Raw genomic sequence first — 17553 nt, 5'->3', positions numbered from 1 at the left:
CGGTGTGTTGTGAAGGTGGGTCAGCTGAGCGGAAGGTCCCGGCCTTGTATGGCAGTCCATCACTCTTGTTGGTGGCACTTGGGTCGCCAGCAGCAAGCTAGCTGAGTGTTTCCTTGGTGGCCTCAGAGCCCTAGGGATCCAAAACAAAACTTGCCCACCCCCCCACCTTTGGAGGTAGGCAGCAAAGAGACTCAAAGGAGGCAAGACTCTGAGGCTCCCTCCCCTGGCTCAACCAGGCCAGAATCTCTTTTTTCTGTTGTACACATTGAGTCTTGACTTAAGATTTCATTTCTTAGAGTGTACTTTTGCTGCTAAAAATCAAAAGTCAAAAACCACCGTTCCATGACATTAAACTTAGAGACCCATAAACCTTCTTGTCATTTTTTATAAAAAAGAATAATAAGTGAAAATCAAATCAACCACTCTTAGAGCTGTTCACTCTCTCTTAGGTGGCTGCCAAGAGACAAGGATCCCTGAAGAAGGTGGCCCAGCAGTTTCTCTTGATGTGGTCCTGTTTTGGCACAAGGGTGATCCGGGACATGACCTTGCACAGTGCCCCCAGCTTTGGTAAGTCCACCCCAGCCCCCTCCAAACCAAAAACGTCTTCTCTGGGCTCCATGGATCCAGTCCATCTCTCCAGAGTTAGGCATGGTCTTGTTGTCTCTGAGACCATAAGGACAGCACCCGGAAACATCCTCTGTTCTGGGGGACATGATGTTAGGACTTTCAGGGAGAAAGATGGCATTGCATGCTAAAGGAGAAGTATTCATATCTGAAGATGAGAGGTTGGCACACACTACTATTTGAGTTTAAAGAGGAGTAAATAGCAATGGCTGTGCTCCCCTTTTTCTGGAAGCCCCAGTCATGGCTACTTTTACAGGACTATTTTGACAAGTTTCTTAGTGTGGATATGCCAAGACTGGGCACATGAAGAAGCCCCTGAGTCCAAACATTTGCAAATGGCTTGACTGACAGGCCAGCGGTGGGTAGACAAGTTTCTTTGATGACATGCCCTGGTCTGATCCCTCGTGAAGGACTTCTGCATTCATTTTCCCCTTTGCTTTCCTGACCCCTTGGGTTTTCACCACCTCCAGGAGACATCCCTACCCCAAGTCCTTGTCTTCTGTTTTCCAGTGTTAACGGAACTTGAAATCTCTGCCCAGAGGTGCTTCTAATAGTCTGTGGGCAAGAACCTAATCACTGACTTGGGGGGAATATTATGTTTCCTTAGAAAGAATGGCATATGCACGGAGTTCAGGTCATCATTAAACAAGTGACGTAGGACTTCTAGGCATTATCCAGACATTTGAAATCTCAAAACCGCTCTGGCCTTCAATTTTCTAGGCATTTCAGCAAAGGGCTGTTGGTAAATTTTCAGGGTAATTACCTTGTTCTCTGTTTAACTTTGCAAGTAGAAATGTGATTTTTGCTTCTCATTATCTCCAATTAAGCCAATCAGCTCTGGGCTTTGCTCTGGGTTTAATCTGACACTTTTCCATCTATTTTTTTTATGGTCTTGTCAGTATTTTCCAGTTGTGCTATACAACATGGTGAATATGTGTTGAAACAAAGAATGCACTATTTTTCCTAAACAGCTCTGTCCGTGAAAGACTGTGTTTACCCAATTGGAGAAGTGTTTTGTTGTGGATTTCTTTAATCTCAGCATTGGGAAGTTCTCTGAACCTGCCTGCACCATGGCTACAGACGGAAATTCTCTTTGAGCTGTGTATGGAAATGCTCTGGTGACCGCTACCTGGGCAGTGACATCAGACACGGCATTTTGATGACTTCCAGTTCAGCATAGTTAGTGTTAGCACATGTTACCTCTGGCTCTGGGAAAACCATTTGTGCATAACTGCTTTCAGTTAAGCCAATGGGTAAAAAATACTCAAGATTTTTTCATTGTTTTAGAATCAAAGAATGAACGATGCCACACAAATAAATATATACACATCCACAAAGCAAGCATCCTCTCCTTGCTTTATATCTTATGCTTCAATTTGCTGATTCTTAAACTGACTATATTATCAAATACCCTTCATTAGATAGAGAATGTAGTTGACGTTGTAATAGTCTTTGAAATCCATTTGTATTTACTAAGTTAACAGTCGATGTTATGGACAGTAGAACAATGAGAGTTCAGTGAATAAGTACTAAGAAAAACTATTCCTTAAAATGTGTTTGTTTCTTTTTGAACCATACACTATTCTAGGATACACTGGAAACTCAGGCAAATGGCAAAGAATGGTCACAAAACTTTTAGAAAAGGAAAGGAAAAAGACATGGACCCAATTTCACGTTTACTGTATTTTTCAACCCTGAACAGATGGAAATAATACCTGTCTCCAAGTCCGTTTAGCAAGGTCTCTGAAATGGTCCTGCTCATCCGACTCATTGTTGAGTTTTGCGGCTTGGGGTGACAGGCAAGTTGAAAGAATTTGCGGCAGACAAAAGCCCAGCTCCCCCTTTCTGCCTGTATATGTCAAAGACACAGTTGGTGGTTGTGTTTGGGTCATGTGTTCCCTGTATAAAAACAGCTAATTAGGAAAAAGAGCCCTCTGTTCCCTGGCCCCACCCCCAGCCGCAGGGGCCAGCTCTATATATCTTATAACTCCCACACGATCCTGGCCGTGTGAATGGTGCGGGCGTTTGTGTGTCCGCGTAGCAGGCTGACTGTCACAATGATCGTGTGGAATATCACAATGATCCCGCAGGGACTCTATCACCTCTTCCCAGAAGAGCCTCTTTCAAAGGTAGTTGACTCCTTTCTTCTCCTTAATTCCTTTTCACTCTTTTCTCCCTAATTCCTTTTCCCTGAAAGAGCCTATGCTGTGAACTAAAGTAGCCAGACTTTCTTTCTTTGCTGCAAGCAGCACTTTCTAGCAAAATTAGTCAGCAAAGGTAGGGTGGTGGGCAATGAACTTTTCATCCTAATGGAGCGGAGGAAATTAGAGACTCTATTTAAACAACAACAACAACAACAATGCATTTGCGGTTGACTGCTCTGAGTCCAGTTCCTAGGATACCTGGCTCCCGAGGCAGGCAGGTGTCTTTACCCTTTCACTCTGGGTTTTCACCAGATGCTCCTGTTTTCACTGTTTGGGAACATCCAGAAGGCAAACATAGTCCCCGGAAGTGCTTCAGCATGAAATGGTGTGGAAAGCGGCCTTGGATTTGAAGGCTAAGGGGGTGGGGCTGCGTATCATTTCCCAAGTTTTCACCTTTCTACACACTTTTGTCCTGGCCTAGAGTCAAAGCTCACCCGCTCAGGCAGGGCAGGGGAAGCCACATGGGAGCAGCTCCCAGGCCAAGTGACTGTGACGGACGGAGCCTCCAGACTACTTCTCAAGGTTTGGATGTCCTGGCCTGGCTCTCTTACCCAGAACCTGCTAAACTGCAGAATCTTGACCTTCAAAATGTCACTCACAAGCCCTCCAAGCACCAGGAGGCAGGAATTGCTTTCCCTGTATTGGAGAGAAAAAGCAGAAACCCAGAGAGGAGACGGGGCTTGCCCAGAATATACAGCAACTGAGCTGAGCTCCCCCGCTAGGGGCTCCCCCGCTAGGGCCACACTGCTAAGGCTTCTTCTAACTTTCTTCAGCCAAATAGTAATAAGAAAAACAAAGTAATGTTTATTCAGGGCCTAATATACACTAGACACAATATTAGGCACTTTCTCACTGAATTCTCACAACTTATGAGGTCCACTGGCAGTGCCTCAATATAACAGACAAGGAAGCTGTGATAGAACAGGAAGCAAAAGCAAGATAACGCTACTCTTTTTGACAAGTGTGTAGGAAGCACACAGTACCATTTAATTCTCACATCAACTCTGCAAGGCAGACAATGATAGGTATCTTTTTACTGAGATGGAGAATTTTCTTGCCCAAAATCAATATGGTAAGTGGCAGAGCTCTGTTTCAAAATCAGATCTGCCTTGCCACAAAAGCCATGCTTTCTCAATTACCATAATTAAGACAAATATCCTGGGCTCAGATGCATGGCATGAAAAAGGCTAGATAAACTGTTTACCCCTCATTGATGGTTTTTCTAAAGCCATATTGATGGAATAAAAAAAAAAAATTAAGCTATGAGAGAAAAGAACAATAATTAGATGATCATGAGTAATAAGAGATGCCAGAAGACAAGTGTTGAGAACAAAGAACTGTCAACCATTATTGAAAAGTGAGGGCAAAGCAAAGATATTTTCAGTTATACAAAAACTCAGAGAACTGTGGCGCCTGTAGAACTTCACTTAAAAAAATTAAAGGGTACATTTCAATAAGAAGAAAAATAAAACCATCACTAAGTTCTGGGATGCAAGAAATAGCAATGTTCTAGATATTGTTGTTTACCAAAAGTGTAGTGGTTTAAAACAAAATTATGCCAACAGATTCGATGTGTCAGGAATGTGAACAGGATCCAGCAGGGATGGCTGGTCGCTGCTGTATGATGTCTGGGACCTCAGAGTCCAGCAGGGATGGCTGGCCTCTGTTCTGTGATATCTGGGACCTCAGATGGGAGGACTCAAAAGTTGGAGCTCACCCAGCTGGAGGCTGGAATCCTCTGGAATCCTCAGGTGTCTAGTGCCTGGGCTGGGATGACTTGGAGCCTAGGACAGCGGATCAGGGTGCACTCAAATGGCCTCTCTGTGCGGCTCACTTTCCGTGCTGTGTGCTCACAGCACGGTGGCCTCTGAACAGTTCAACTTCTCTCATGGAGGCTCAGGCCCCCTGAACAAGTGTGCCAAGGAGGGAGCGACAATGCCTCTTACAACTCAGTCTCAGAAGCGAAAGTGTCACTACCCTTGCTCTGGTGATAAAAGCAGTCACAAACCTCCCGAGATTGAAAGAAGTGCATAGACCACCTCCCACCCCCTCCGCCCCCCCGCACAACACACACAATTTTCCCAGGAAGGCTTGTTAAAGAATTTGGGGGCCATCTTTAAGATGAAAGAAATTTTAAAATATATAAGCAAATTTAAGTAACTTTTGATTGTAATTTTAAAACTTTTGTTGTGTGTTATAAAAAGGTAAAATTAAACTGTAGGAAACAATAAAACACAGGGAAGTGGGGAGAGAATCTTTCAGGAATAGTTAGAGTATGCTAAAGGTCTTTGTCTTGAAATACTATATAACTTTAGATTTTGTTGAAACGAATGTATAGTTTGGACTTAATAGATGTGTAGGATATAGAATCATCACTAGAAGAATAGAATCGTAATTTGCCAAAGAAAAATGGAAAAATGTGAAAATTTAACTGACAAGAATTAAGAAAATAAAGGAAGTTTAGAAAAAATATAAACTCAAAACATGAAATAAGATGCTAGAAATAAGATCAACTAATAATCACAGTAAATGAAAAGATCTCTTCCCTCAAAACAATCAGGCATAAACTGCAACTTTTACTAAACCCTTAAGAAGCATAAAATCCTTAGTTTATGAAAATTAACATGAAAATCAGTGCTTTAGAGAATAAAAACAAAAGAAGGAAAGCTGATATAATCTCAGCTTCAAAAACTTAGAAGAGCTGTAGAGGAAAAGGAAATTATGACTCAACCACACATAAATATAGATGAAAATATTCATCTATATATATGAATAAAATACTAGCAGATCAAATCCAGGGCAAATTTTTTAAAAATCATGGTTGATGAGTACAATGCCAAGAATTCAAGTATGATTCAAAGTCAGAAAATTACTCATTAACATACATTACAAATTAAAGGTCTTCCCTGTTAAAAGAGAAAAATTATATGAACATCTATAGATACAGAGGAAAAAATGTATTTGATACAATTCAGCTCTCAAGTATAACTTTTAAAAACTCTTGGCAAACTAGGAACAGAAGGGAATTCATTTAATATGTTAAAGAGTATTTTAAAAACCTGCAGAAAACAGTATACTAAGTGGTGGAACTTTAGAAGTTTTCCCATTTCAGTCATGAATAAGAAACAAATGCTTTTTAATACTGTTTCTGATAGCTATGTACTGGAGGTGCTAGCAAATGCAACAAGAAAAGGAAATGAAATATAAGAATGGGAAAGGAAAACACAAAATCGTCTTTATAGATGTCATGATGGCTGACAAAAAATAATCTACAAACTAATAGAACAAATAAGAATTCAGGCAGGTTACTGACTTCAGTTTTAAAAAAATCTTTAGCACTCTTACCATTAAATAGAAAATAGCTATCTCTATGTATCAGTCTATATGTCCATATTTATATTTTGCATTCATAATAGCAACAGAAAGGTGTCAGTAAAATAATTCTAACAAAAATTATTTTAAGGCCTTCAAGGGAAAAAATTTGAAAGTATTATTTACATGTACCCTGTTCGTGTTTGGAAAATAATGTGATAAATAATTTAAATACAATCTTCAAAAAAAAATACCCTAATAGAAAAATGGGCAAAGAACATGAATAGACAGTTCACAGAAAAGTAAATTCAAATGGAAATAATCATATGAAAAGAGGTTGCACCTCTCTAAAAATTAGGGTACTGCAACATAAAGACAGTAACATTTCACGCCCTTCAGATGGCAAATACTGTATTAACTACACTACCAGTAAGGGTGTGAAAAATATTAGTGAGCAGTTTGGCACTACCTCATAAGATAAGAATGTAGATGCTCTTAGACCCAGAGATTCTACCTCTGGTCCTAAACAGGTACAGAAATTAAAAAAAGAGATTCATTAGAGCCAGTTTCCAGTAGTCAAAAATGTAAATAACCTAAATTCCATCAACAGGAGAATGGACAAATAAATCGTGCTATGGTCACACAATGGCCATGGCCATTAAACAAGAGCAATGCGCCTCGGTGTGGATAGATCTTTAAAAACCCAAGGTATCAAGTGCAGGTTGCAGAATGCTCTGTAAAATATGGTACCGTTTCTATCAAGTTTGAAAATAAAAAACAATATCATTTGCTTTTGTGGATATATAAATGTATGTAGAAATGTGTTTGAACAATAAATGGCAGATTTGAGACAGTAATTACATAAGGGCACGCTGTGTCAGAGCATGTTAAGGAAGGGAACACTGGGGCTTCATTTTTATCTTCAATTAAAAAAAATTCAAATATGTGAAATGTTAAAAATTTATAAAGCTTAGTGTTGAGTACACTGGGTGTTCATTTTAAAATTCTCTCTCTTTTTTGCGGGGGGGCCTTCCCATGCAGCATGTGAAATCTTAGTTCCCCAACCAGGGATCAAACCCAAGCTCCCTGCATAGGAAGTGTGGAATCCTAACCCCTGACTGCCAGGGAATTCTCTTAAAATTATTTATACTTTTCCGTATGTTTGAAATTTTTCAGAAGAAAAAGCAGTGCTTTGATTCTATAAGATGGCATTAACTATGTCATCATATAACAACAACAATCTCCTTTTGTCTGTATCCTAAAACCTTTTTCCATAACAGACTCCAATGCTCAATAGCTCTGTAACTTTAGGCAAGTGCTTTAAAATCTTCTGAGCTTTCATTTCCCCATGTGTTAACTGAAGATAATATCTTCTTCACAGTGTTGTTGGAAAATTAAAAGGGCTTAGCACGGTGCATATGGTAAGTGGTCAGTGCTTACTCATTTCATTCATTTGTCTAACAAATAACCATGGAGCCTCCACTGTGCCTGACACTATTCTAGATGCTGAGTGTAGAACACTGTAGGGGGTGGGGGGGGTAGATAAAAAGACACAAAATTCCTTCCTTTTATGGCACTTACAATCTAATGTAGGGAGGCACATAATAAAGATAAATAAATTCAGTCTATAGAATAGCAGATGTGTTAAGTGCTAAGGGAAGAAATAAAGCAGGAATGTTAGCTGTAATTGCCTCTCTCCTGTCTGTCTTTGATGTTTCTATCTTTCCTTCTCCCTCCCCTCTTCTTCTTCCTCTCATCAGTCTTTCTGAATCTCCTTTTTCTCTTTCCTCCCTTCTAATTGAACTGCTCCCATGGTCATGACACCCTGGCACTGAACTGCTTGTTGCCTAATAATCTTAAGGATGGATTTCTGCTCACCAAGGACACTGTAGCTTTTGTGGAGTCAGTGACTGAGCTTGAAGTTTCCTTTGTACTCAAAGCACTTATCACAGTGGTGAGTGAGCAGCAGTAGCTCTACAAACTTTACTTGTTTGAAGGATGATTGAAATTATCAGACCAGTTGGGTAGCTGATCAGAGTCATTAGGAGGAGAGATTAAATCCCCAAATCAACACTTCCCCTGGAGTACTGGCCTCCAAGCCTAGCTCTGATATTTTCTAAGAGGGTGATCTTAGTGTCTTCACTTCATCAAATCTTGTTTCTTTATCTATTAGACAGGAGTATTGTGTAGATGATCCGAGGTGCCTGTCTGTGCTAAAACTACTAAACCCATTTTTATTATCTAGGGTTTTCCATTCTAATTCAGTTTCATAATGTCTTTCTCTCTATCCTTGTTGACTTAGAGCCACATGTCAGCAAATACTTCTTCATTGTGGAGAGCCTTTGGAACTTTTTGGTATACGCTGCTGTCTTTTGACTTCTTTGACTCTGTGAATGGAACAGTCACACCATAGGACTTAGAACGTTAGAATGTTCTAGTCTTAGAACATTACTAGCAAAAGAGACCTTAGCCACTGTTCATTAAGCACATGTACTTTTCTTCATTATGGCACCTCTGTAAAATAGAGTTGACTATTCCCCTCTCAGAGAACCTTACTGCATAACTGATTGAAGAACAACTTCAGAATCAGTCAGACTTGGGTTCAAGTCCCATGTCTGACAATAACTGTGTGACGTTGGACAGTTAACTTTACCCATCTGAGCCTCAATTTCCTCCTTTGTAGAAGGAGGGTATCAATCATCTCAAATGTTTGTGATGAGGATTAATGCAGTAGTAAATTTCCAGCAGTTAACCCAGTGGCTGCCACGGAGCAAGAGCTCAGTAAACGGCTGGTTTTGTTTCTAACATTTCCAAGGAGCAACTCATCCAAATCTTACTAAGTAGCAGAGCCGGAGTTCAACCTGGGCAGTTTGATCCAGCCCCACGCGGTTACCCACCGTGCTCTACCTACAGCTCACAGGACTCATTCTGGGAAAGTGGATGGAAAGTTTAGTTGTGGAAGTCTGCATCTCACAATGACTCAAAAACACCTGAACGTTCTGAATTCCAAATGGGGTCAAAGAACAGGCACAGCACCCTGGGAATGGAGGAAGAATGGGGACCAAGTTCAAGATGGGGGACATGGTCCTGGAGCTCTGTGGAGGGACTGGAGTAGATGTGCATGACCTGGGGGCATCTGGGGGCCTCAGCGTTAAGCCAGGAATCTTATTCTGTAGCATTTCTGGACCAAAAGAATCAATCTATCTGAACTGAAAGGTGTTGTGTGTGTGTGTGTGCATGTGCACAAAGAAGCCAGGTACAACTAAAAAGGAGAAAATAAATTCCACCTAAGAGGAGCGCCATCCTAAAGCCCCAAACTGGCCCTTATCAACTTATTTCTGAGACCTGTAAAAGCATAGCACCCAGCTCACATGGCCCTTCTGAGGACCAAATCCTTTAATCTTCCCATCTGTGCTATGAGGAAACTGAACTGGATGGATCTATATGGGAAAGGGGAACAGAGTTTTGGAGCCAGACCAACCTGAGACCAATCCCTGCTTAATTTCAATGAAGAGACTCATTTCCTCATCCATAAGAGAGTATAATGGGCTTCCCAGGTGGCTCAGATGGTAAAAAATCCACCGGCAATGCAGGAGACCTGGGTTCAATCCCTGCTGCTGCTGCTGCTAAGTCACTTCAGTCGTGTCCGACTCTGTGCGACCCCATAGACGGCAGCCCACCAGGCTCCTCCATCCCTGGGATTCTCCAGGCAAGAACACTGGAGTGGGTTGCCATTTCCTTCTCCAATGCATGAAAGTGAAAAGTGAAAGTGAAGTCGCTCAGTCGTGTCCGACTCTTAGCAACCCCATGGACTGCAGCCTACCAGGCTCCTCCGTCCATGGGGTTTTCCAGGCAAGAGTACTGGAGTGGGGTGCCATTGTCTTCTCAGGGGTTCAATCCCTGGGTTGGGAAAATTCCCTGGAGGAGGGCATGGCAACCCACTCCAGCATTCTTGCCTGAAGAATCCCCATGGGCAGAAAAGCCTGGTGGGCTGCAGTCCATGGGGTCATAAAGAGTCAGACATGACTAAGTGACTAAGTACAGCACAGTTCAGTTCAGTTCAGTTGCTCAGTCATGTCCGACTCTTTGTGACCCCATGAACCGCAGCACGCCAGGCCTCCTTGTCCATCACCAACTCCCGGAGTCAACCCAAACCCATGTCCATTGAGTCAGTGATGCCATCCAACCATCTAATCCTCTGTCATCCCCTTCTCCTGCCCTCAATCTTTCCCAGCATCAGGGTCTTTTCAAATGAGTACAGCACAAGAGAGGATAATACCACCTATCTCACAGTCTTGTTGAAAGAATGAACTCTCTGTTAAGTGCTTAGCAAGGTCCTTGGCATATAGTGAGCATTCAATAAATCTGTGATGGCAGTCATAGTGGTGTTGATGATGATGATCAGATTGCGAGATAAATAATGCTGGGGAGTCTCAGAAGGTCCCTAAAAAAAGCAAGGGAAATGGGGGAAGGAGAGGTCAGTGAGAAGTGTTGGACACTTCACGGGACAGCAGGATATCCATGTGGAAATGTCCCTTTGAGAGGTGGAAACATGGGACTAGAGATGAGGGCTTGGCCCCTGTCTCCAACTGCAGATATGGAGTACCGTCCCACATGTGGATCCATGTCCATGGAGGCAGCACAACATGCAAGAAATGAGGGTTTTGAAGTAATGTATGCTGTCATCTTGAACAACTTGACTTTGCAGAACAGAAATAAAAGCTCCTACTTTTACAAAGTGGTTATAGAAACTGAATTACTGAATATAATATTTTGAGCACAAAGACCGACACATTGGAAAAATCTTCCAAAATGATTGTTCATATCCCTCTTTATGAAACAATCTACTCTAAGTTTAAGATGAAGACTACTACTTAAGGATACCTAGTCTTTTCAAGCAATACCTTTTGTAAGCACCATGTGGTAAACAGAGGCCTCAGAAACACTCAAGGAAATAATTCATTTGTTGCTAACTTAAAACATCGATTATGGTCCTAGAATTATGTCACATACGTTGGTAGACACCAGTGAGTTAGAAGACAAAGTCCCTGCTGTGGATATCCTTACAGTCTAGTCATGGGAGTCAGAAGCTTGTGGAAGAGAGGAAAATGCAAGACACTATGTCCAGAAATGCTGAACAAAGTAAAGAGTGCCTGGACAAGGATGAGGACAGTGTGAGTGGAGGAGCTCAGATGCATTTTGACAGATGGCTTAATAGGTGCCATTTTTGATGATGTCCTATTAATAAGTTGAGCAAGGAAGAGACTCACTTGCTCAATTTATTAATTGAGACACTTCAGTCCACTCAGTCATGTCCAGCTCTTTGAGACCCCATGGATTGTAGCACACCAGGCCTCCCTGTCTTTCACCAACTCCCGGAGCTTACTCAAACTCATGTCCTAGAGTCGGTGATGCCATCCAACCATCTCATCCTCTGTCATCCCCTTCTCCTCCCACCTTCAATCTTTCCCAGCATCAGGGTCTTTTCCAATGAGTCAGTTCTTCGCATCACGTGGCCAAAGTATTGGCATTTCATTTGCAGTACCAGTCCTTCCAATGCATATTCAGGACTGATTTCCTTTAGGATGGACTGGTTGGATCTCCTTGCCGTCCAAGGGACTCTCAAGAGTCTTCTCCAACACTTAACCTTATGCTAAACCCCAGGCTAGGAGACGAGATGGCAAAGGAGAGCAAACTCTTGACAACAAGGTGATTCGTACCTGAGCGGGAGTGAGGGTCTGGGACAGGTGGTCAGACAACTGCTCAATGTGTTGTCAACCAGACCAGAGGGCACACCTGAGCTGAGATGGCTTACCTTTCATTTGGATCTCCTCTTACCAGGATCTTTTCATCTAATTCACTTGATGTTTGATGACTACGTGCTCTACCTGTTAGAATCGCTGCACTGCCAGGAGCGGGCCAACGAGCTCATGCGAGCCATGAAGGGAGAAGGAAGCACGGGTAAGCTGGCACTTCACTGGGATGTGCCCTCTTTCTCACATTGACTTGTATCCTTACGTCTGTGCTCTGTGTTTCTTCAGCTCCACATCCCAGAGAATTTAGTTTTGGTGAACAGGTCAGACGGTGGGAAACCAACAGTCTTTTCCTTCTTGAGAGTGGGCATGTGTGTATGCAGGAATTGCCTCGTGTGCCACCATGATGATGGGAAACCATCAAAGATTTTAATCAGAGGAGTGACATGATAGGGGCTTCCCAGGTGGCATTAGTGGTAAAGAATCTGCCTACCAATGCAGGAGATATAAGAGACATGGGTTAGATCCCTGGGTCGGGAAGATCCCCTGGAGGAGGAAATGGCAACCCACTCCAGTGTTCTTGCCTGGAGAATCCCATGGACGGAGGAGACTGGTGGGCTAAAATCCATGGGGTTGCAAAGAGTCAGACATGACTGAAGTGACTGAGCACACAGCATGCACGTGACTTGATAAATACCACAAGAACATTTCCTTTTTAAAAGTCCCTTAAGGATAACTTGCCTTGACCTTTGGCTCTAAGAATCCACCCTTCTTCCCACAGCAGAAGTCCGAGAAGAGATAATCCTGACAGAGGCTGCCCCGCCAACCCCTTCACCTGTGCCATCATTTTCTCCAGCAAAGTCTGCTGCGTCAGTGGAAGTGCCGCCCCCCTCCTCCCCTGTCAGCAACCCATCGCCTGAGTACACTGGCCTCAGCACTACAGGTAATGAACGTCCCTCCAAGGCTCTAAGTGGGGAGATGATGTGCAAATCCAGAGCTCTACGGAAAAACATTCTCCCTCCAGCGCCCTCCCAGAACAGTGCCAACATCTGAGTATCCTCCTGGATTTATCCATTTATTCATCTGCTCATATACTTCTGATATTTCTGTTTTCAAGTTGGCAGATTAAGTACATGATAAAATCTCCAGATTCCCCCACCAAAAAAGAGAAACTAAGTCACTGACATGATTAAAATGATATAAAACACAGAACACAGACATTTTGGAAAATGAGAAAGGGTTCTCTATGAACCAGAAACTGAGAGGTATCTCTGGAAAATGGGGAGACAGGAAGCCATATGAGAAGCCGTGGCAGTACTAAGGTAGGCGGGGCAGTAAGCAAGGTTCGAGCTAATGCTGTGGGTCCCCAAGGAAGGGGACAGTCCATCTAGCTGTGGAGACCTCACAAGGGAGCGGGGAGCTGACACTTGATTTTAACTGACAAAGGTATTACAGAAGGGCCTCTGGGCAGAGGACAGTGTATGCAAATGCACAGGGGCGGGAAGTGTGGGACCCTTTCAGGGAATGGTAAACTGGCTAAAATATGGGGGGTCATGAAGGCGTGTTTTAAGCCTGGGAAGGTAAATTCAAGTCACGTCCCACAGGATCTTGCATGCCAAGATGCTTGAAAATGGAAGAAATGTTACAAGGATAATCATAGCTAGTTGCTAATATTTAAGTGTTACTTTACCATGAGCAAAGGACCCTCAGCATAATTCTTTTACTCGATTACAAGGTACCTATTGTCCCATTTTATGGAGGAGGAAAAGTAAAGGGTGGAAAAGAGTTAAATTCCCAGTCCCGGCAGGCACCAGATTCAGCAGTTGCCATAAACAAATTTATTCATTCGGTCATTCAGCAAATGTCCTAGCTCTCAAGACTTGTGGAAATGATATATTGTATGTGGAATATGCAGTAAGTGTTGGGTAATACATAATAATGAATAGAGTGCATGTGTGTATGGGTGTGTGTTTGTGTGCACCTCTAGGTTTTCTCATGTGGTTAGAAATATGGGAATTAGATGAGGTAAGAAAAGTCAAAGTGCTTGGTTAACAGTGCAGCACTATCTAGACAGAAGCAGTTAGTGTTCGGATTGCCTATAAGATGAGGGCTGTGGCCAAGAGTGCTGTAGGAGTTCAGAGAGAGGAGCAGACCCTGTCCATCCCACCAGAACCCTGGGCAGGCAGGAGGGAAGCCTTTGGGAGAGGGGTGAAACTCAAAGGCAGCCTCAAGATAAGAAGGACTCAGCTAATAGAAGAGTGAGCACACAGGAAAGAAAGGCAGAGACAACTTTCTGCCGGATGGGCCTGGGTGAGGGTGGGGGTGAACAGACCAGGCTGCGGAGTGGAGAGCTTGGTAAGTCTGTGATAATAATTCGTTATCTTTCCTTTTTTATTTTTCAAATATTTACTTGGCTGTGTCAGGCCTTAGTTGTGGCATGCGGGATCTTGGTTAAGGTACACGGACTCTCCAGTCATGATTTGTGAGCTCAGTAGTTGCGGCAGCTGGTCTCTCTAGTTGCGGAGAGTGGGCCTAGTTGCTCTGCAGCATGTGGGATCTTAGTTCCCTGACAAGGGGTCAAACCTGCCTCCACTGCAATGCAAGGTGGATTCTTAACCACTGGACCACCAGGGAAGTCCCTCATTATCTTTCCCACCCAAATCTGCTCTTCTACTCTGCCATTTGCCCCAGTACCAAATCTGGGAATCAGCTCTCCTCTCCCTCAACTCCTCCTGGATTAGCTAGGGTAGGCTAAGCCACAGTAACAGACCCAAACATGGCTGGAGTTAACACGATGGGAATCTATTTCACACAGGGTATCTCAGTCAGAGAGGAGGCTGTCTTTAATACAACCATTTGGAAATGAATGTTCCTTTCATTTGAAAATGAATGTTCAATGTGGGGCTCCACCATACCCCAGGGCATTGCTTCTCAAAGTGTGGTCCATGGAGCAGTGGTATGAGCATCACCTTGTGACTTTTTGGAAATGCTTGTTATCAGAGCCCATCACAGACCTACTGAATCAGAAAGTCTGGGCGGTGACTTTCCCGGTGGTCCAGTGGCTAAGACTCCATGCTTCCAATGCAGGGGGCCCAGATTCGATCCCTGGCCAGGGAACTAGATCCCGAACACCACAACGAAGATCAAAGATCCCAAGTGCTGCAACTAAGACCTGGATCAGCCAAATAAATAAATATTTTTTTTTAAAAAAAGAAACTCTAGGGTGGGGCCCAGCCATTTGCTCAAGAAGCCTCCAGGTGATGGTGAGGCTGACTAGTTTGAGGACCACTGGCTTTGGGCTTTGTTAAGTCTGCAACCAGCTGAGAGAAATGGAAAGTGGACCTGAAGGAGGAAAAAGCCACTGATAGAAGCCCTGGCCTGAAGGCGGCACGTGCCACTTCCACTTACATTCTCTCAGTGAGGACTTTGTAACATGGCCTCATGTACCTGCACACAGAGGTGGGGAATGTGGATAGTGAGCCCCCAGGCGGGAAGAGGGACAGATTTGGGGGAGACAGATGGCATTCTCCTCCACATCTCCCAAGGCCAGCTGTTCTAACCCAGAGCTTGACTGACCATTCCTTCCAGTGCACTGCTGCCACCAGGTTCAGGCCTTCCCTACCCCTCACGGGTGTCCACAGTGACTCTGGAGCTGCATTCCCTCCAGGTTAGAATCTTGCTCCAGACCCTCATAACGTGGGCTTAGTTACATCACAGTTCCAATTAAAATACACTGGGAATGAAATTATGTGTTTGTGAAGATCAAATAGGATGAGATTGTTGTGTTTAGGTCCTGTCTTTTATCTGTTCATTCAGTCACACGTCTATCTATCTATTCATTTATCCAATAGATACTGTGGCAGACTTTATTTTGGGGGGCTCCAAAATCACTGCAGATGGTGATTGCAGCCATAAAATTAAAAGACGCTTACTCCTTGGAAGGAAAGTTATGACCAACCTAGACAGCAGATTAAAAAGGAAAGACATTACTTTGCCAACAAAGGTCTGTCTAGTCAAGGCTATGGTTTTTCCAGTAGTCATGTATGGATGTGAGAGTTGGACTGTAAAGAAAGCTGAGTGCTGAAGAATTGATGCTTTTGAACTGTGGTGTTGGAGAAGACTCTTGAGCGTCCCTTGGACAGCAAGGAGATCCAACCAGTCCATCCTAAAGGAGATCAGTCCTGGGTGTTCATTGGAAGGACTGATGTTGAAGCTGAAACTCCAATATTTTGGCCACCTGATGTGAAGAGCTGACTCACTTGAAAAGATCCTGATGCTGGGAAAGATTGAGGGTAGGAGGAGAAGGGGACAACAGAGGATGAGATGGTTGGATGGCATCACCAACTCAATGGACTTGAGTTTGGGTAAACTCCGGAAGTTGGTGATGGACAGGGAGGCCTGGTGTGCTGCAGTTCATGGGGTCGCAAAGAGTCAGACACGACTGAGCAACTGAACTGAACTTATCCAATAGATATTTCTCAAGTGGCTTCTATGAGCTAAACACTTCAGAAGTTGGTGATACAAACAGGTGAACTGTGGTGCCTACCCCTGGGAGTTTATTGTGAGATGCCAGGGTTCTGATGGGGCTTCTCTGGTAGCTCAGCTGGTAAAGAATCGGCCTGCAATGCAGGAGACCCTGATTCAATTCCCAGGTTGTGAAGATCACCTGGAGAAGGGATAGGCTACCCATTCCAGTATTCTTGGGCTTCCCTGGTGGCTCAGACAGTAAAAAAAATCTACTTGCAATGCTGGAGAGAGACCTGCATTGGGATCCCTGGGTTGGGAAAATCCCCCAAAGGAGGGCTGGCAACCCACTCCAATATTCTTGCCTGGAGAATCCCCATGGACAGAGAGCCTGGTGAGCTACATACAGTCCATGGGGTCATAAAAAGTTGGACGTGACTGAGGAACTAAGCACAGCACAGCACAGGGTTCTGAAGATCAAGACAGTAGTTATAACATAATGACTGCTGAATTGGAAGAAAGGTCAGAGTTAAGGAGCACAAAGCAGGGCCTCCAGCCTGTACTTGAAGGATCTGGGGAGCCAAATAATGAGAGAAAAGGTATTCCAAGCACAGGCTTGGAGTCAAGAGACAGCATGTAATTTTCAGGGAACTTCAAGTATTAATATATACCCCAGGAGACTTTTGTTTAATTCTTTCCCAAATGTTTCCAGAGCCAGAGCTACTTAGAGAGGAAATGAGCAGATGCTTAAAGCCTATAAGGTGCCTGCCCTCTTTTCCATGTTGCCAGGGACAGAAAACGTGCTAACCACCCCAGTGGCCCTTCGTCAGGGACAGTTCAGGAGACGGGTTCTTCAGAGCAGTGATGGGAAGCAGGGTTGTCCGTAACTGGCATTAGATGGAGCAGTGGTTTCACTTTGGGTCCACAGCTGGAGAGAGTCCTCCTCTTCAGTGGAAATTTCAATGTGAGCATCACCACATTTATTTACATATGTGTGTGCTCAGTCATGTCCAACTCTTTGCGACCCTTGGGACTGTAGCCCACCAGGTTCCTCTATCCACAGGATTTCCCAGGCAAGAATACTGGAGTGGGTTACCATTTCCTTCTCCAGGGTATCTTCCCCACCCAGGGTTTGAACCATGTCTCTTGTGTCTCTTGTGCCTCCTTCATTGCAGGCAAACTCTTTACTGCTGAGC

The 17553-nt window shown here is 43.7% G+C and overlaps 1 protein-coding gene across 3 annotated transcripts in view; it reads left to right on the top strand.

The window, feature by feature from the left end:
* RFX4 (regulatory factor X, 4 (influences HLA class II expression)) overlaps positions 1-17553 on the top strand; it is a 174532-nt gene that overhangs the window by 134817 nt on the left and 22162 nt on the right. For all 3 annotated transcript variants that reach the window (XM_010853383.1, XM_010853382.1, XM_010853384.1), the window contains 4 exons: positions 1-15; positions 450-567; positions 11982-12101; positions 12675-12836. In XM_010853383.1, the coding sequence (XP_010851685.1) occupies positions 1-15; positions 450-567; positions 11982-12101; positions 12675-12836 (415 nt within the window). The remainder of the gene's footprint in view (positions 16-449; positions 568-11981; positions 12102-12674; positions 12837-17553) is intronic.

The sequence above is a fragment of the Bison bison genome, unplaced genomic scaffold (genome assembly GCF_000754665.1).
Source record: "Bison bison bison isolate TAMUID 2011002044 unplaced genomic scaffold, Bison_UMD1.0 scf7180017864327, whole genome shotgun sequence".
NCBI lineage: Eukaryota > Metazoa > Chordata > Mammalia > Artiodactyla > Bovidae > Bison > Bison bison.
This window is presented reverse-complemented; position numbering and strand designations above follow the sequence as displayed.